This window comes from Anabrus simplex, chromosome 7, assembly GCF_040414725.1.
Source record: "Anabrus simplex isolate iqAnaSimp1 chromosome 7, ASM4041472v1, whole genome shotgun sequence".
Classification (NCBI taxonomy): domain Eukaryota; kingdom Metazoa; phylum Arthropoda; class Insecta; order Orthoptera; family Tettigoniidae; genus Anabrus; species Anabrus simplex.
The window spans coordinates 175,146,466-175,168,014 of record NC_090271.1 but is presented as its reverse complement, the minus strand read 5'-3'; the positions used below and the strand labels follow the sequence as shown (position 1 = coordinate 175,168,014).

The 21,549-nt window shown below is 39.4% G+C and overlaps 1 protein-coding gene across 1 annotated transcript in view; it reads right to left on the bottom strand.

Annotated features, from left to right (window-relative positions):
- Als2 (Amyotrophic lateral sclerosis 2) overlaps window positions 1–21,549 on the bottom strand; it is a 226,968-nt gene that overhangs the window by 156,143 nt on the left and 49,276 nt on the right. The window contains exon 5 of the mRNA XM_067151475.2: window positions 7,042–7,243. Coding sequence (XP_067007576.2) covers window positions 7,042–7,243 — 202 coding nt within the window. The remainder of the gene's footprint in view (window positions 1–7,041; window positions 7,244–21,549) is intronic.

The window sequence follows — 21,549 nt, the reverse complement described above, 5'->3', positions numbered from 1 at the left end:
GCTAATAATACCTTGATGAACTAGTGCATGGTATACCACGATGAATACAGGCATGCATCAATGCAAGACGATGAGCTACTGGGTATTAGAGGTACTGGTGTATGCTGCAATCTGGACCACAAAACTTCCGAAAGGCCAGCTGTATGACTGTACAACTTGCAATGTGCAGTTTTCATGAGCAGTAAAGAGAGCTGAAATGTTTGTGTATAGGCTATCTCTATTTCATTTGTATATAAAGGTTAGGACCTCTTAGCACCAAGGTGATGCAAAGCTTTTCTTGATGTGTGTATACAGTATAAGATATTTTAATATTCTTTCATTTGCTCATGATTTTCCCATAAACAAACAGTCATAATCATACGGTTTGCTTTACTTGTTTACCTACTGCAATTTTTATTGGTTTTAAATATGTTCCCATCACTAGGTACAAATATGAAGTATGCTCAATATATATACATATTTTTTCTTTTTGCAGTTTATAGACAGTAACTGCAATTATTCAATAAAAGACTAGGTAAACAATAGATAGGGAATCTGCCACCTGGACGAATGCCCTAAATGCAGATCAATGGTGACTGGCGATTGGTAGAGAATCCAGAACACTGTTGGGCTACCTATGGCCGAGTTTTAATTAATTTTGTCGAGTAAATACCAAATGTGTCACCAGAGATTATTTCACAACCTGATTTTTTCAGGCCAATTTCTTTTTCTTCTTTCTTTTCATGGTTCGTGGTGTGGGTTACTGTAGTCACGCCCTAGTTTGTGAACCATGAGCAACAGCTGAGTGGCCTAGTAAGTGGTCCTGAAAGTCAGGATACCAATTGCAATGGAATGAGAGTGGGCATCTCTGACATATTCTGAGTCATTGTCCTCCTTGTGCTTAGGCAGCTAGGACTATACAATCCATCGGTGGTCCATAACCCGTTAGAGGAGAGATCCTCAAATGGACTAGGTATAAGTAGGGTAGCATCCTGCTTCATGAATTTACAGAGCTCAGAACATTTTAAGCAAGCCTCGGACCTATGGGAGTAACAGAGTCCCACTCCCATTTGACAGGCGAGGGACTCCTTGGAAACAACTTGGCGAATGAAATGGAATTCGATGGGGAGCTATCAATATTAATGGGGCTTATGGACGAAAGAAAGTAGAACTGCCGAGTCAGCAAAGAGGATGCATCTCGATGTGCTAGGAGTAAGTGATATTTGGGTAAGGAGAGATAACGAGGAAGAGATTATAAAGTGTACTTGACGGGTGTTAGAAAGGGAAGGGCAGAGTATGGGGTAGAGCTGTTTATCAGAAATACCATTGCATGCAACATAGTTTCTGTTAGGCATGTAAATGAGCGAATGATGTGGGTAGATTTGGCAATTGGAGGAATTAGGACGAGAATTGTCTCGGTGTATTCACCATGTAAGGGTGCAGATGAGGATGAAGTTGACAAGTTTCATGAAGCATTGAGTGACATCGTGGTCAGGGTCAACAGCAAGGATAGAATAGAGCTAATGGGCAATTTCAATGAAAGAGTTGGAAATATAACTGAAGGATACGAAACTGTGAATGGTAAATGTGGGGAAGATATGGAAGCTAATGGATATGGGAAGCATTTGCTGGACTTCTGTGCTAATATGAGTTTAGCAGTTACGAATACATTCTTCAAGCATAAGCTATTCACTGCTACACATGGGAGGCTAGCTGTACCAGATCCATAATAGACTATATCTTAACCGACTGCAAATCAGGAAATCTGTTAGGAATGTACAAGTTTTCCAGGGATTTTTTTATGATAAAGACCACTATCTAATCTGTAGTGCATTGAGTATCTCTAGGCCTAGGGTAGAGAAAGTGAAATCTGTCCGCAAACGAATAAGGTTAGAAAAACTCCAGGACGAGGAAATTAGATCGGAGTACTCGGATATGATTAGTGAGAAGTATCAAACAGTAGACATTAAGCAGGTTCAGGATATAGAAATAGAATGGGTGGCATACAGGCATGCTGTAGTAGAAACAGCAAGGGAATGCCTAGGAACAACTGTTTGTAAAGATGGGAAAAGGCAAACGTCTTGGTGGAATGATGAAGTGAGAGCAGCTTGTAGATGTAAAAAGAAGGCTTATCAGAAATGGCTCCAAACAAGGGCCGAGGCAGACAGGGATTTGTAGGTAGATGAAAGAAACAGAGCGAAACAAATAGTCGTTGAATCCAAAAAGAAGTCGTGGGAAGATTTTGGTAATAACCTGGAAAGGCTAGGTCAAGCAGCAGAGAAACCTTTCTGGACAGTAATAAAGAATCTTAGGAAGGGAGGGAAAAAGGAAATGAACAGTGTTTTGAATAATTCAAGTGACATGATAATAGATCCCCGGGAATCACTGGATAGGTGGAGGAAATATTTTGAACATCTTCTCAACGTAATAGGAAATCTTCCTGGTGGTGTTGCAAACAACCAAGTTCATGGGGAGGAGGAAAATTATGTTGGTGAAATTACGCTGGAGGAAGTGGAAAGGATGGTAAATAAACTCCATTGTCATAAAGCAGCAGGAATAGATGAAATTAGACCTGAAATGATGAAGTATAGTGGGAAGACAGGGATGAAATGTTTTCATAGAGTAGTAAGATTAGCATAGAACATTGGTAAGGTACCTTCAGATTGGACAAAATCAGTAATTCCACCTATCTATAAGCAAGGGAAAAGGAAGGATTGCAACAACTATCAAGTTATCTCATTTAGTATACCAGGCAAAGTATTCACTGGCATCTTGGAAAAGAGGGTGCAATCAGTAGTTGAGAGGAAGTTGGATGAAAACCAGTGTGGTTTCAGACCACAGAGGGGCTGTCAGGATCAGATTTTCAGTATGCGCCAGGTAACTGAAAAATGCTACAAGAGGAATAGGCAGTTGTGTTTAAGTCTCATAGATCTAGAGATAGCATATGACAGGGTACCGAGGGAAAGATGTTCGCCATACTGGAGAACTATGGAATTAAAGGTAGATTATCAAAATCAATCAAAGGCATTTATGTTGACAATTGGGCTTCAGTGAGAATTGATGGTAGAATGAGTTATTGGTTCAGGGTACTTCCAGGGCTTAGACAAGGCTGTAATCTTTCACTTTCCCTGTTCGTAGTTTACATGGATCATCTGCTGAAAGGTATAAAATAGCAGGGAGGGATTCAATTAGGTGGAAATTTAGTACGCAGTCTGGCCTATGCTGACAACTTGGTCTTAATGGCACATTGTGCCGAAAGACTGCAGTCAAATATCTTGAAATTTAAAATAAAGGTGCAATGAGTATGGTATGAAAATTAGCCCTTTGAAGACTAAATTGATGTCAGTAGGCAAGAAATTCAACAGAATTGAATGTCAGACTGGTGATACAAAGATAAAACAGGTCGATAATTTCAAGTAGCCTTTGGTTGTGGCATCATACGCAACCATTAACCCGGCTCAAGGGAGAGAGGGTCACCTTCCCTGTTCTCCACTTGAGTAATTCTTGCCTGGCGCATCCATGTTGCGGGGTTGGGCATCCTCCACATCGGTAAGCTGGTGTGAAAGGATGGCTAAGTTCAGATAGGGACCCAGCCCCACGGGGTATAACGTTGAACCCATGCCCAGGATTATGGGCGAAGACCTTAACGGCATCTTTAGCAGAGAAGGAGACCTTCGGAATGGCAGACGAGGCAACCCATCCTCCCTGGGGATAATTAGAAGAGGACACCACTGCCTTGTGGAGAAGAGGGATCTTCAAAATCCTCACCGTGTTAGGCCTAGCAAGTCAACAGTTGAGTATGAATATACTGCTTTCAAACCTATGGAAGAATAAATTAAAACAGAAGATGTATGAAGAAAGAAGGAGATGGCGAGCACTTGTATACCACACCCGGGAAACTGGAGTTGGGAAATGATGATGATGATGATGATGATGATGATGATGATGATGATGATGAATTTCAAGTATTATGGTTGTGTGTTCTCCCAGGATGGTAATATAGTAAGTGGGATTGAATCAAGGTGTAGTAAAGCTAATGCAGTGAGCTCACAGTTGCGATCAACCGTATTCTGTAAGAAGGAAGCCAGCTCCCAGACGAAACTATCTTTACATCGGTCTGTTTTCAGACCAACTTTGCTTTATGGGAGCGAAAGCTGGGTGAACTCAGTATATCTTATTCATAAGTTAGAATTAACAGACATCAAAGTAGCTAGAATGATTGCTGGTACAAACAGGTGAGAACAATGGCAGGAGGGTACTTGGAATGAGGACACAAAGGCTAAGTTAGGAATGAACTCTATGGATGAAGCTGTACGCATAAACCAGCTTCGGTGGTGGGGTCATGTGAGGCAAATGGAGGAGGATAGGTTACCTAGGAAAATAATGGACTCTGCTATGGAGGGTAAAAGAAGTAGAGGGAGACCAAGACAATGATGGTTAGACTCGGTTTCTAACGATTTAAAGATAAGAGGTATAGAACTAAATGAGGCCACAGCACTAGTTGCAAATAGAGGATTGTGGTGACGTTTAGTAAATTCACAGAGGCTTGCAGGCTTAACGCTAAAAGGCGTAACAGTCTATAATGGTAATGTAAGTTTTTTTTTTTGCTAGTGGCTTTACGTTGCATTGACACAGATAGGGCTTATGGCGATGACGAGATAGGAAAGGGCTAGGAGTTGGAAGGAAGCAGCCGTGGCCTTAAATACGGTACAGCCCCAGCATTTGCCTGGTGTGAAAATGGGAAACCACGGAAAACCACCTTCAGGACTGCCGATAGCGAGATTCGAACCCACTACCTTCTGGATGCCGGCTCACAGCTGCGCGCCCCTAACCGCACAGCCAACTCGCCCGGAATGGCCAATTTCAATCCACAATCATGATCTATCACTAACCTACCGAGAGAAGTGATGATAGAACTTTATAAATAACTGTATAATTAGTGCAGTATCATGAATAGAAATGTGGATTATTTTCTTGTATAAATACACACGGACTGGCTATAACTCAGTCTATTAATGCTGATAAATAACAAAAACAAAAAATCAAATGTTAAAAGTAGTAAACTATGTTGAATATTATTAAAATTATTTTAGTAGGGATACATAGAATGGCTACAGAAAACAAGCTATGTAAAACTTCACGCTGCTATGAGAAACAAGAGTGAGAAATAAAGGTATTTAGAAAGAATTAAGAGGTAGGAAAGTTGGATGATAAAACTGAAAAACATGCTCTGAGACGGGCTGACCATATAAAAATTAAGGCAAGAATAATAAATACCCAAACAAGCTATCGAGTATAAATTGAACAAAAGAGTACGAGGAAGAAACAAACCACTTTTAAGGTTTTTGGATGTGCTTAGGTGCCAGAATTTTGCCCCACAGGAGTTCTTTTATGTGCCTTTAAATCTAATGACACAAGCCTAACATACATGAGCACCTTCAAATACCTCCGGTCTGAGCCAGGATAAAACCTGCCAACTTGGTCTGGGAAAGCCAGTGTTTTAACTGTCTGAGCAGCTCAGCCTGCCATATGAGGAAGAGCCAGATTACATTACAAGGTGTAGACTGATGCTTATGAGCATAAATTAATATTATCAGAACGGAATATGGTAACGGAAGTACTGGAGAGAGAAAAAGGGAGTAAAATGGGGAGAAATTAAATCTGCCATGACCTGGCTGTGACTGGATTAAGATAAAATTATGATGATGATGATGATGATGGGTTTGAAACTCCCGAAATTCAAAACAGTTCAAAAATATTTTGTTGATGAATGCTTTAAAATGGTGATTCCCAAATTTAGACACTTGCAACTCCTTTCCCCTGCTGATCATATACCTACGGTACCCTCAAGGAAGTTACGCTCATGTAAGTCATGTATATACTCTGATCTTGTATTTATTTTTTGGAAAAGTTACTATTTTAGATAGAGTAATGAAGTTTAGCAATAATAAAAATATAAAAATGATTTTAATGTAGCAAAAGAGAGTCTTCAGCAGTATGGAAAATCTTTCAAGAGGATTCATCTCATATTCATTAACACTCCAGTGGTCGCGGAGATCACAATAGTGATCCAGCCGTTTAGTTTTTGTCGCTCCTCTTTTTTGGTATAACTGTTGACCTTGAGCAACTGTGTACCTTCCTCGCGCCCCATCCCCTCTCTGATAACGCAGTAGTCTGCTAAATTTACTGATGGTTGCTGCGTTATAAAGCAATTTATTCCTGTGGATCACAAGTGTGATCCGTGCGACCAATAGCGTGACTTGTTTTGACTTTGTTTTTTTTTCTTATTACGGTGTCTAATATCAGTTCATGTGCATACATCTACTCCATTTTATGAGTTTATATTAATTATTGGTATATAAGTATAAAATGGATGACTATGAGAATATAAATTGATGGCTGAATGAACCAGACAGTCAGGCACCTCAAAAACATTATGGAGGGAGTAAGTGAGACAAATCACAAAGTCCGGTAATTTTTCAGGTATTTTATATAAATTAATGAATTATTATATTATATTGTACAGAAAATAGAGTTCTTTTCACAATGCATAATCATATTCAATGAATAAATAGCACAGAATAGCCTTATATCACAAAGAAAGTATGGATCACAATTGTGATCCGCATGACCACTGACGTGACTTTCCTTCGCGCGACCACTGGAGTGTTAATATTTATTTACCACAGCAGGCTCCTTGAGAGGAAATACCTGATAAATGAAAACAGAATTAACATGATCCCATAGAAACTCGTCTCTGTGCTGGAAAATATTATACCTATGCACATGTCCTCATGACTATGTCCTCAGTGAGGTAAGCTGGGAACTGCGGAGTGCACTCTGGCAACCCCAGTTTTAGTAAAAGAATGAGAATGGAGAATAATACAGAAAGTGAAATTTCTATTGACTTATCCACAAGGTTAGAAAAATATTTTCTTTAATGGTAAAAGCAACAAAAGTATATTCCATCTACTTTAAGTATTACATGCAGAAAAACTAAGCTAGTAGAACAATTTCAACAAATTAAAAGACCCACTGAAATATTAACATCCTTTCAATTACCTGAATACTTGGCATCTTTGTACAAAACATGCTTGGTGAAAGTATATGTAGCTGTTCTGATAGCAGGAGGTTGATGACAATGAGATTTCATTAAACTCTTCTTGATAGCATTCTGCAAGTCTTGGAGCCACTCCTTCTTCTCACTAGCAGTTGATGTATATAAGGTAAGGGAGTCTTCAGGCATAGTCAAAAGAAAGGCATTCTGGAAAATATCACCAATTATTAATGGACTAGAAGCGCTAAAACATGAAAAATATTTTATAGAATACTTGAACAATGGCAAACACTAGTCCAGGGACACTTGAAAAGGATTCTAACAGCTTTGTGTCACAAACAAACAAAAGCACGTACATCCTGTTCTAATTGGCTGTCCTTAAATGTACATCTACGAGCATCTGTAGCCATGATAGTGCCGACAAATAATGTACTTAAAATAATCAGTAACAGTAATCTCATTATTCCATTATTCCAGTTCATTTTATTCTTTGAATGTAATTTTTTTTAAATATTTCAGCACGTTATAGTGATTAAATAAATAATGTATTTCACATCTAGTACAGGTAGTCATTGTAGCTACATTATGCATATCAACAACAAAAATGTGGATTACTCTTGACCCTCAGATTACACATCTTCATCCCGATTGCCCGCGAGCACTTACACAAAAAATGTGACCTGGAGTGACATGAATGTTTTAATTTATTTTAATGTGACAGATATTTCAAGTATTTATTTAAACAACTCATCTCATCTTAATGAGGGTATAAGCTTGACATTGGAAAGGTGTATTTTCATAATCACTTATTCCATTAAAATAATTACAAATTTCATTCAACATAAACATTTTTAAACAGGACTACCTTATATCCACAAGAAACATAATGTGCAAAATATGGATGTACAATATTTATTCAAGTTCAAATCATGAATACACAGAGATCAGCATTATTAGATTTCAACTTCCAAAAGCAAGTTTAGAAGAATTAACTAGATTTATACAAATAAGAACAAGTGGAACTCCACCGAAGATAACTCGAAGAATTCAAGACACAAAGGAAGAAAGTCAGACATGGTCTTCAGAAATGCCATATAGAGATTCAAAGGATTTCAAGTGAGAAAGATGGGAGAGAACTTCAAGAGGAATAAAACCTTTTCTTAAACCTTTACATGAAATCTTCAACGCTCCTCCTCACCACATTTACTTCAAGCATGATCAAGGTAAAGTCATTTTTCACAACAAAGAGAACTGCAAACACCTGGTCAATTATTTCAAAGAACTATTGAAATAAAAATAAACAACCCTCCTCAGATTCATTAGATAAGAAGGAAATCAGACAGATCATCAAATAGCCTTAGAACATCGGAGCAGATATGTTGGTAAAGATTCAATCATTGCAGAACTGCTTCAGTACAGAGGGAGAAAAGGTGATTGGAACAGTTTAAGAAAACCTTTCAAGAAATCTAGTGTGTGGTAAAGATCCCCACAAATGAAAGGGCATAAGCTAATCCTTACACTAGAAAGGAGACGAAACAAATGTCAATCTCTACATAGGCTCCATATTCTCTTCGTGGAATCTGTGAAGTAGGCCTAACAAGGGAACTGTCCATACTGTCATATCAAAATCGACAATGAAATTTGGTAGAGAGGTTGAGGGGGTACATAAGGAAGCAATGTACAAAAATTCAGCTGCCATTTTGATTTTTAAGGTCCTGAAATCGATATGGAAATGTCTAATAGAATCGCACGCGTTAGTGTTCAGCTCGATGTGGACAGCCCTGGAGACCAGCTGAAGCGACCGGGTTACCTTGAGCTTTCTGCGCTAGCCAGTTGACACACATTCCTTTGAAAGAGCAGTCATGAATCCCACTAATGTCCTAGAGTATGCTTTACGTTATTTCCATGAAAAAGGTTTCTCCTCTTCCCATGAAATAACTTCGGATGAAAGGGAGATGGACCAACATGTGATCGAACTAACTGAAAAGCATCCCATGGGTGCCAACATCGTCTCGGAGTCGTGTCAGGAGAGAAATAGTGAGTGAAAGAGATAGTGGAAGCAGCAACACCTCATCTGCATTATCTGAAAGAAAAGGCAGAACACCATTGCCAGGAAAAAGATGTGTTATGGATGAAATTTTGAGCCCCGAGTCTGATTCCCGTCCATCCAGTGAAGAGACACTGTGGTCACCTTGCAAATCTACCAGTTCAAGCTACGCTTCCAGTCCACAGAAGAAAGTGAAACAAACTGTAGAGCTTGCGAACAAGAGAAAAACTATAAATTTATGGTTAAATAAGGGGGGGTGAAGCGGCTTTTAATAACCACTGTTTGCAAAAGTTGTCGTAAGGTGACGTCACTATGACAATTGTACAGGTGGAAGAACCAATTCGAATCTACATCAGTAAGCCCCACTGAACACAGGAAATTGATGCATACAAAATTATTTTCTCGCTTAACAGAAGCACGAAGACTCAAGCGGAATTTATGCGATAAAGACCTGCGACTGTGGGCCTTGGAAATTTCAAGAGAGGTTTCAATGGAGCGAACTAATTTCAGCGCATGTGCTGGTTGGTGGAGTCATTTTAAGAAAAAGTACAGAATAAAAAGTAGAAAAATTATAAAATTTGTATCCCGTACGTATCTGCAAGAAGAAGATGAAAAAGATGAAGTTGCAAAAAAAATTTGTGGAAGCAGCTACAGAGCAATTTTTAGACTACACCCCTTCTTCAATATACAATACTGATCACAGTGGTTTCATGGGCAAAATGAATGCGAAAAGGACTCTATCGTTTGTTGGTGAGAAACATACAGAAATAGTTGCCCATCAGTTAGTGCACTCATCCATTCGTACACAATTATGCCTACAATTAGTATGGCCGGTACTCTATTCCCAAAATTATTCACTGTACTACAGGAGGCAACTGGAATTTTCGGTCTGAGAGTTTCCAAAGAAATGTTTCATGCCAGAAATAAAACTAACAGCCACAAAATAAGGGAAAATGGGGAAAAAGGAATTAAAGTATTGGTTTAAGGAATCCTTCCCATTTGCAGAAGAGAAGTGTTTGCTACTGCTAGATTACTGGACTACTTACAGTGATAAGGGCCGTCTTGAAGACATTCCTCTCAGCAACAGCATAGAAATTCTCCAGATTCCTTCCGGCACTACAGGGAAAGTACAACCCTTGGACAAGTTTTTCTTCCAGCAGTGGATGGCTTTGAATCGCTGCTTAACAGACATTGTGCTGACTTGTGAAGATTTTCAGTATGATGCTTATCAGAGAAACAGCATACTGAAAATGCAGCCCTTCATTCATTTTCAATTTTCTTCCCCATGGTTCAAGGATATGATTAAATATTCGTGGTTCACAACTAATTATACAAAGGAGAGACCTCCCGATTTCAAAGTGCCTGCGATATATTACCTTCAAACAAGTAAAGAAATCTGTGAAGAACAATGTGGCCTCAAAGTGGATATACGTTGTCGATCGTGCCAAAAATAATTGTGTTTTTATTGTGCGATTAATGCACCTCATTTATGTTTCACATTCGTTCTGTAACAATAAAGTGACCTTGGTACGTGGCAGCCTGATAGTTCTCTCTTTCTATCTCTCCAGCACAACTGCAACTCCATTTCGCTGTGCGTCATGCGAGCCAGCAAGAAGCAAGGGTTGTCATGTAAGCTGCGTTGTCACACAGACTTTGTATCAAGATTTCGAAACCTTCCAGTTCGAAATGGCAGTTAAATTTTTGTACATCTCTATTTTATGGGTTTCCTCATGGTCTCTGCAAAATTTCACTGTCGATTTCAATATGACAACACGGACAGTTCCCTTGTAAGATCACACATGATGTCATTCAAGAGAAGATAGAGCCTGACCATGTATGCTTCCTTTACTATCTCCCAACCAGTCAGCATCAACGTGATTCTCTATTACTTTTGCAATGACTACCCATTGGACAGGCCAGCTCTGCCTGCACTGAAGGCTTGTTTCCTCACCATTGATTTCATGAACGGAGTTTAGGGGTGGCATGCAATGTATTTTTGAAAGCACTCTAAAATAGAATAGAACATCACATCATTCAACAATAATTAGGAATGTACCAAGTAGGATTCAGTAAAGGATAATAATGCCCAGAACTGACATTCACCATCAAGGCCCTGATTGGAACCAAGGCAGAGAAAGCAGACAGCAATGTGATCATATTGTTTGTAGACTTTTGAAAAGAGTTATGATTTCATACACAAGGATACACTTATAAACAGCCTGAGAGTTTGAAATACATGTCAACTTGATTACGTATCCATTTTGATGTTCCTATCTTTCAATATATGACTTGACCTGTCATTGTATTTATCCTATTTTGTGTTCCTTTCAATGTTCCTATAATTCTATATATGAGTCAAGAGCTAGTTCAATTCTCAGGACTATCAGAATATTATGAGATCGAAACAGGTAAGAAATATGGAGAGACAATCTCTACAGTTCTGTTCGTATGTATTTTAGAGGAGGTCAACACGGAATGGTAGAACAGAATCAGGTTCAGCCAACAAAGAATGGACTAAATTTGAACGCTTTACCTTTTCTGATGTGTGTTGCGAGAGTTCATAAATTTGGCCTACTTCAAGCAAATTTTGGATAATTTAAAATTTGATTAAATTTTATCGTCAAAATTTGTGGGACACCCTGTACCGCACAAGACGATTTTTCTGGGACTTGCACAAGATACAAGCTTCAATAAGTTTCCATGGACAAGACAACAAGCGTCAAATTAAAAATTTAATGTTGATTGGTTTAAATTAATCAAAAGGTAACTCCTTATTGGTGAAATGAAATGGCGTATGGCTTTTAGTGCGGGAGAGTCTGAGGATATGTCCGGCTCGCCAGGTGCAGGTCTTTTGATTTGACACCCATAGGCGACCTGCGTGTTGTGATGAAGATGAAATGAGGATGAAGACGACACATACACCCAGCCCCCATGCCAGCAATATTAACCAATGATGGTTAACATTTCCGACCTTGCCAGGAATCGAACCCAGATCCCTGTGACTAAATGCCAGCACGATAACCATTTAGCCATGGAACTGGACACTCCTATGTGGTCATTGGTCATTAATTTTACTGTGCCATTTCCTGTTGCACCATCCAGCATGCCCTACCTTAGGGAAGCGTGTCGCAGGGTGGTTTAATTCTGTCTTCAGCATCATATACGCGGACGTATTGTCTGGTAGCTCCGGCTTCTCTTGGGGTAAGCAAATCCTAAATTCCCAATGTAACTTTATTTTGTCTTATTTCAAGTTTTAATTTGTCACAGGAGTTAACACGTCGATCTTTGTATTAGAAATTAATTGTAATTTATGATGGCACTAAGACGTCTTACATTAATCTTCATGTTGGCACGAGGCAAGCTTTTTCTAACAGTTTTGTAATTTAAATTAAATTTCTCACTATGTTTGACCTCAGTATATCTGCTTCATTTGAAATTACAGCAGAAGTCCGCTATAGCGAGTTCGGCATATAAAGAGAACCCCGTTATACCTACATTTTGCTGTCCCTTCAAAATTTCTATATTAAACTGTGTATTATCTTTTGGTTACAGTGAGAGCCCTATCAGTGACGCATTCGTTATTAAGAGCGATTAAGCGCGCGTGATTTTTCCATTACCAATATTTATACACCCCAGCGATTATGCTGCATGCAATCTTCGGTATTGACTCCTCACTATGTCCACTAGCGAGTTCTCTCATCAACATTCGAAGGCGATGTTGGAGTCTATTAGTAATACCCAATGACTTTACGCCACCACAGAAGCTCTGCAGTTTGCATTGGGTGAAGGAAAAAGCCACTTTCTTATGTGCACCAATTCGTTAAGCTCTCTACAGCCTATTGAAACCTGTTTCTTGCAACATCCACTGGTACAGTAGCTTCGTGACCTTCTAGCCAGGTGAAGTGATGCTGGCACCAGAATTACTTTCGCGTGGCTTCCAAGCCACGTGGAGATTGTGGGAAATGAACTTGCGGATGAAGCTGCAAAGGAAGCGGTACTTTTACCTCCAAGACCTGTCAATATACCTGCTAAGGATATTTGTTCTCAGCTACGTCGAGCCATCTTGGCGTCCTTGGAATCGGAGTGGCTAGCTATCTGAACTCCCAACAAGCTGACATCAATTAAGACAACTACAGTGTGGCGGTCCTCTTTCCGACCTTCACAGAGAGAGGCCATATTATTGTGTAGGCTGAGGATAGGTAATTTACGATCTACGCACTCATATCTCCTAAAGAGGGAAGACCCCCCAGTGTGTTCTTGTGGTACCAACTTCACTGTGGCCCACATCCTCACAGAGTGTGCCGATCTCTCTGGCCTAAGACGGAGCCTCGGCTGCAGGAAACACTCAAACGCATATTAGCCGATGATGCGACTACTGCTGATCTTGTCATCCGCTTCATGTGCGACAATGGACTAGTCAAGGGTATATAAATTACAAGTGTACTGTTACTCAAGGAACGCAGGTTCCCTTTTCATTCGTTAGTAACTTTTTCAGCCTATTTCAATGTTTGTTTGTTTTATTTTGTACTGCGTTTCCAAATTCCTTTGTTGAATAAATAATTTTGTTTTTACTTTGAATTTCTTTCCTACTAATTTGTTCAGAGAGGATGATTACCTCGTCATACTTCCTCTTAAAACAAAAATCACCACCAGCACCTAAGGAAAATTTGAAATGAAAGAGGATAAGTTTTCGTAATAAATGCACAAATACCGTGGCCGACATAATATTTTCTCATGTCTAGTTAAATTTTGGAAAGGCTATTCACATGTAAATTCTTAGCAAGGATAACTCATTTATCTACATGTGTTTCAAATATGTTTTCATGACACATACCCTATACGGTTAGGTGACGCCATTTAAAGAAGGAAACTCTGGAGTGATACCATATTTCTCCGAATCCAAGAAGACGTTTCTTTCCTCAGAATCTCATGTGAAAAATCAAGGGTTTTCTTGCGTTTGAGGCCTAACTGGCAACTACCGCGGTAACCACGCTGCTTCTTTTCACCCCCGCACGCACACGCAAAATTCGTTAACAATAAACGATCGCCTCTATATTATACAACGCTAGCCGCGGAAACCGGTTGTACGGTGACTGCGTGTAATGTCACTGGATCTCTGGAAATAGTGAAGAGAGAATGACATTCTATTAGCCTCTTCAAAAACGTTTCTCAAATCTGCAGAATAGCATCAAAACTTGCGAGCCTTCGAATTCTTAGAAAGACCACGGCTACTCAGTGACAGAGTTATAAAGTGTCTACTGTACCTGAATCTTAGTCAAATTAAGTTTTATAGTCAGCAGGACGATTTTCGTGATAGATAGTCGTAAAGATGCATGGAACAGGTATTGCCTGTAAATTTTCAACGGGTTCTCGTCGGTATTATGATGCCAATTTTAAGTTAATTGTTATTAAACACTTAGAAATGTAGAATAATTGTGCAGCCGCAAGAAAATATGGCATAGATCTAAGTAAACCCAATATTTGGCGTCAGCGTGAAGACAAAGATAGCTAAAAAAAATGTGCACTGAACAAAAAATGCATTCAGCGGTCCGCAAACAAGGACGCTTTAAAGAAGTCGAAAATGAAATTGTGAGGTATGTGCACGAAAAGCACAAGGGTCGAATGGCCATATCATGGCGCAATAAACTTGTTCGTTGAACTTCAACGTCCGCGATTAAGCCTATACATCGCTAGCAGCTGAAGTTGGCCGAACCCGGCAAGCGAAACATGCATGTAGCGGTAGCTGGTTACATCCGACACTGAGTAAAAGTACCGTAACAGTTTTATAGATAGCAAAAATATTTTCCTGACGGATCGCCGTATTGTAGAGATGCATGGGATAGGTATTGCGGGCAAATTTTCAACGGATTCTCTTCGGTATTACGATGCCAATTTTAAGTTAATGGTCATTAAACCCTTTGGAAACAAAGTATAATTGTGCAGCCGCAAAAAATGCGGTATAACGAAAGCCAATGTTCGGCGTCTAAAAATAGTCTAAAAATGTGTACTGTATAACAAGGCATTCATATGATTTTACAAAGCACTTTTTGAGTCTGATTTAAATTTTTTGAAGGGAAAAGTGGGCTTTGTTATGGATTCGGAGAAGTACTACTGTAATTTTTTCAGAATGAAACTAAACATATATTTCCCGTAGTATCAGGTTTCGAAAATTACCAAACAAGTAAGCCGTAATGTGGATATCATCCGCAGAAATGCACGTTCTGAACAAACTGATTGCCGTTTCATACCAATTTTAATGTGTATGGGTGGTTTTACGACTTTTATACAAAATTGGGTATAACGATAATAGCGAGTGAATTTTTGGCTGTTGTAAATTCTCGCTATAACAGACTTCTACTGTATTTTCCTTTGACCTGTTTATTTTTTTCTCCCCTTCTTTTGTGGTCGCTTCACATTACAAGAATTTTCCATGAATATTGTAAGACTGCAACTTTATTTCATTGGGTTTGTATTTCTATTTTGTGTTCATGCTACCAGTAGTGGTCTTTATTTCCTTTCCTTTGATTTTTTAATAATAAATAGGTATTAACTAAATTATTCTTTGTTGAAGTTTCAGCCATAAAAATCCTTTGATCCACAACCTCATAGAATTCCTTCCACTGTCCTAATCCTGTTGTCAGTTTCCGTGTATTTTACCTTGTTTAATTTTGATTTTATGACATGGTTTTAATGATTCTAAATTTTATTTAATGTTTCAAATGTTTTTTCTTTCATAATTTATTAAGCCCCTAAGCACCGCTACACCTTTACAGACAGCATAATGTTCTTCATAAAGAATACAGATATTGCAACCAAATGAACATAAGTCCTGAAAGAAACAGCAGGAAAAAATAGGATTACAATAGTCTTTTGAAAAGGAGGACTACATGAGTATAAGAACCACAGATCCAACCTCCACAATGAAGAATAAATGTGGCACCAAACATGAATAAAAAGACATCTACAGAAGAAAAGTTGAGGGATAGCATTCAGATTATACCAGAAGACATACAACTTCAAATCCCTCTCTTTCTTTTTTTTTGCAATACACTATATTAAGGGCACCTGAGCCATGGCTGATGGTGATGCAAAACAATCACAATAGTACATACCAGAGTAATACCAATGTAATAACAAGGGAATCCAAAGTAATCAGTAAACAATATCAACTAGATAAGTGCATTGCCAGTTTCCTCTTGAAAACAGGAGCCAATCATATATCTCTTGATAGGGCACTGAATTTATTTGAAGAGTAATGCCATAAGGATTTTCTGCCACATTTTGTTGAATGTACCGATTTCATGTGGATTTTATCAGTATCTCTGATGTTATATGAATGTCTGCATTAGTTATACATAACAAACTGGAGTGAACTATTCTGTTTCTTATCTTGTAAATCATGTTTCATGATGCTTTCTGTTGTCATTTCTCAAGTGAAAGCACGTTGCAATACTCGTACAGTTGGTGTCTGTGTAGGTAACTTGAAAGAATATGTTTAAAGCCCTTTTGTGCAGGATCTCAACAGGTTCAAATAGATCTTTATTACAGCATACCCATGTATGTATTATCTAAGCAATATGGCTTGGGATAAGGTCACAATTTGTCTTCAAGAAATTATTTGATGATGATGATGATGAAGATGACTGTTGTTTGAAGGGCCTAACAGCTAGGTCATCGGTCCATAATGGTACAAGGTGTAATGCGTGGCTATTTCTAGCCGAGCGCAGCCCTTGTTAGGCAGACCCTCCGATGAGGGTGGGCGGCTTCTGCTATGTGTAAGTAACTGCGTGTTATTGTGGTGGAGGATAGTGTTATGTGTGGTGTGCGAGTTGCAGGGTTGTTGGGGACAGCACAAACACCCAGCCTCTGGGCCAATAGAATTAATCAATTAAGGTTAAAATACCTGACCCTGCCGGGAATTGAACCCGGGACCCTCTGAACCGAAGGCCAGTATGCCAACGAGTCGGACACGAGGTGTAATGAAATGACACTATAACTGAAACTTCAAAATGTATCCACTGACTAGAATCTAAAACGAATAATGATGAAGAAGATGACCATGAATTCAAAACTATCAGTGGATCCAATTCACGATTCCTTACATTTGGAGAAGATGCTTGTTCTCCAAAAGGGTCCAAAATCCAGGTCTCTGGCTTATTATATACTAACTACTGGTAAAGCAGAACCATGGTGTTCCTACTAAAGTGGTACTGAAATGTCGTATGGCTTTTAGTGCCGGGATATCCCAGGATGGGTTAGGCTCGCCAGGCGCAGGTCTTTCTATTTGACTCCCGTAGGCGACCTGCGCGTCATGATGAGGATGAAATGATGATGAAGACAACACATACACCCAAGCCCCCGTGCCACAGGAATGAACCAATTAAGGTTAAAATCCCCGACCCAGCCGGGAATCGAACCCGGAACCCTCTGAACCGAAGACCAGTACGCTGACCGTTCACCCAACGAGTCAGACTATAGTGGTACTGATCATAGGTAACAGACTCGTGGTGTTCTTCGCATGGTAGTACTTTTTTTTTTTGCTAGGGGCTTTACGTCGCACCGACATAGATAGGTCTTATGGCGACGATGGGATAGGAAAGGCCTTGGAGTTGGAAGGAAGCGGCCGTGGCCTTATTTAAGGTACAGCCCCAGCATTTGCCTAGTGTGAAAATGGGAAAACACGGAAAACCATCTTCAGGGCTGCCGATAGCGGGATTCGAACCTACTATCTCCCGGATGCAAGCTCACAGCCGCGCGCCTTTACGCGCACGGCCAACTCGCCCGGTCATGGTAGTACTAATCACAGGTAATATAGACCCATGGTATGTCACACATAACAACACCACTCAGAGGTAAAACAAATCCATGGCGTTTCGCACATAACGGTACTACACAAGCAACTCAGACCCATGGTGTTCCTCACATAGTGGGACTAATCACATGCTAAGTATACTCATGGTTCTGCTCACATAGTGGCACAAATCATAGGCAATGCAGACTTGGTATATCACACATTATGGTACCACCCACAGGGAACACAGACCGATGGTGTTCCTCACATAATGGTATTAATCACAGGCAATGTAGAGCCATTGTGTTCCTCATTATTATTATTATTTACCGTATGGTTTACAATCACATCACAATAAAAGTATTTTAAAATTATTTGCACGTCTGAACACATTAAGTCAAAATGTCAGATTGGTATCTCTAATATAATTTACACCATTTTGAGTAGCCATCAGGAACTCGGCTGGATCTCCTGAGAAGGCTGATAGAGGGCATTCTTGGATAATATGCTGAACAGTTTGTCTTTCAGCACCACAACTACACTCGGGAGATGGAATTTTCTTCCATTTATAGAGGGAGTCTGCACATCTACCACAATTAGTTCTGATTCGGTTTAGAGTACACCAAATTTTTCTGGCAAGCTCAAAACCTGGTGGCTTAGATGTGATGCATGGCATAGCTTGCTGTTCTGGTGTTGCAGAGGTCTTCCATAATTGCTTCCATCTGTCAATCATGTTGAAATTACTTTCAGCAAGCTTCCTTGCAGTATTCAATGGAGGGTGGCGAGAGTGAAGTATCTTCCTGTTAATAACAGGGAGGTCAAGATGTACAGGAAGAGATGAATTGTTGCACATATTATTGTACACCTTGATAAGTGCTTGTTCTCTTCTCACGGATGGAAGTGGTATGTGACTTAATGATGGCAGCCAGTATGTTGGAGTACATCTGATTGTCCCTGATATTAAACGCATGGTTTGGTTGAGCTGAGTATCAACAAGCTTAATATGAGCGCTGTTTATCCAGATTGGAGCACAATATTCAGCTACAGGATAAACTAGTCCAAGGGCAGAAGTCCGAAGTGGAGAAGCTGTTGACCCCCACGTAGTGCCGCACAGTTTCTGCAGGATATTATTTATGGTTCCGAGTTTGGCGGCAGTTCTGCTAAGATGTTCTTTGAAACTTAGAGTCCTATCTAGAATGACTCCTAGAAATTTTGGATACTTGGTATGTGAGAGTAATCTGCCATCAAAGTGAACTTTCAGTTCTCTATTCGCTTGTTTATTGTTGAGATGGAACGAAGCAACTACTGTCTTTGCTGCACTTGGCTGTAACCTCCAGTCACGAAAGTATCGTCCCATAGTAGATAGGTCTCTGGTTAGAATATCCTCGGTAACTTCGAAGTCTATATGGCTAACAGCAAGGGCCCAGCCATCTGCGTACCCAAACTTCCTAGATGTAGTCTCTGGCATATCTGCTATATATAAACAGAACAAAAGGGGAGCCAGCACAGAACCTTGTGGGAGACCATTATTAAGATTCCTCAGTGAGCTCATACTATTGCCAATTTGAACCAGGAAGTTTCTGTTACTGAGCATGTTGTTAATAAGATTTCCAATATGCAGGCATGGAATAATTCGTAGAAGTTTGAGAATCAATCCATGTCTCCACACAGTACTATTTTTAGGTAACGCAGACCCTTTCTAAACACAGTGGAACCAACACATTTGAGCGCAGCGCGTGGCACCCACTTGCACAGATACCAGTCCATGCAGCTGAGCCTCCCCCCACCCCCACCTCAGTGGAATGCACACAATGGTACTAATCACAGGCAACGCCCAGACTCATGGTGTTCCTTACATAATGGTACTGCTCCTAGATAACTTCTAGACCCATAGCGTTTCTCACATGGTGGTACTAATCACAAGTAATGTTGATCCATTGTGATGGCAAAACTTTTCAAAATATCGATATATCGGTTTTTCGATACATCGGTGTTAAAATACCGATGTCATTGAAATATCGGTCTTCAAAATATTGATATATCAGCGATATGTCCGTTTTTAAAATATTGGTGTTCTTATCCATTATTGTAAGTCTAGTTTTGCATTTAACGCAATGATTAAAGGAATCGTTAGGTTTAATAAGTCTTGACACAGATGAGAAAACAAGCTTAAAACAATGACCAAGTAACGTGACCTTTTCACTACAATGACACATTATAAAAACTTTTACAGCCGGAAGATGTTACAATACATAGAGAAATAGTATATACAAGGTGTCTAGTAACGAGCTAATAACTTACACCGAAAAACCATATGAAAAAACTACAAACGTATAATTTGTGTACGAAGTACATCTGATAATTATCATAGCTCTATAAAATAATAAAACATTTTCTTCCCAACTTCTTCCTCAGCACTGCAATTCCATTTGTGGTGAAAAAAACATGATGATGATGTCCTTAGGTCAATTTTCAATACCTCTTAGGTAAGCCATTTAGAAAAAAGCGGCTTGGATAACAGTTTGCCATTTAATCGGTTTCTCTTTTCCATGATTTCTCTTTGAAAACAGTCTCTCTGCTGGGACAGAGGTCGCTATAATGCTCAAGTATTACCTAGCTAACGTGTAAAGCTATACATACAAGGTAGGCATGATGAATGAGTTGTGATATTATCACTATATTTTCCGAAGTGAATTGAGAAATGAAAATTCAAATTTTGGAACTGTAGCATGCAAATATTGAAAGGGTCTGAAAGAGAATCAAATCAAAGCCAAAAGTATTAAATTAGACAGAAATATCGATATACTGGGCACAAAATATCGATATTGACAATATATCAGATCTCAAAATATCGATATTTCTGATATATCGATATTCGTTTGACATCTCTAATTACAAGTAGTCTCATGGTTCTAAGTCCATCATTCCTTGGTCGCTCCTTTTAGTTGTCTCTTATGACAGACAAGGGATATCATGGGTGTATTCTTCATCTGCGTCCCCCACTCACAGGGGATTAGCGGTTCTATAGCTGGATGCCAATCCAGCCAACCTTCCTCCTTTCTCATTGTGGACTTGGGAGCGGGCAACTTTCCATTTTAGTCTGTTAAGAACTCCAATGGCAGGGGTAATTATTTTGCATATTGCAGTTACCTGTTGATTCCATGAAAGTGATTCATCAATCAATAGTCCTAAAACATTATTAGTATGAATGCTTGGAACTCAGCAGTTAAAGAATTGCAGATTATATCCTTAGATGTTTGACTTGCTGATTTATAGAATATCATATAATTAGTCCTTCTTAAGTTAAAGATCACTGAGCCAAGGTTCTAACAAGGAAATATTGGACTGTATCATCATTTATCAGGCTAAATTCAGACATAAAAGTGAAAATCCACAGAATGTTTCCAGTCATCTGACTGGGTCAGCATGGAAAGAATGAAGCCCCCACCTAGTGACGAGGATAGGAATTGTGCTGGCTGACGAAGCATATCACACTCCTCTGGAACAATGATTAATGACTGGAATGATTCGTAGAAGTTTGAGAATCAATCCTTGTCTCCACACAGTACTATTCTTAGGTAACGCAGACCCTTTCTAAACACAGTGGAACCAACACATTCAAGCACAGCGCCTGGCACCCACTTGCACAGTGGAACCAACACATTCGAGCGCAGC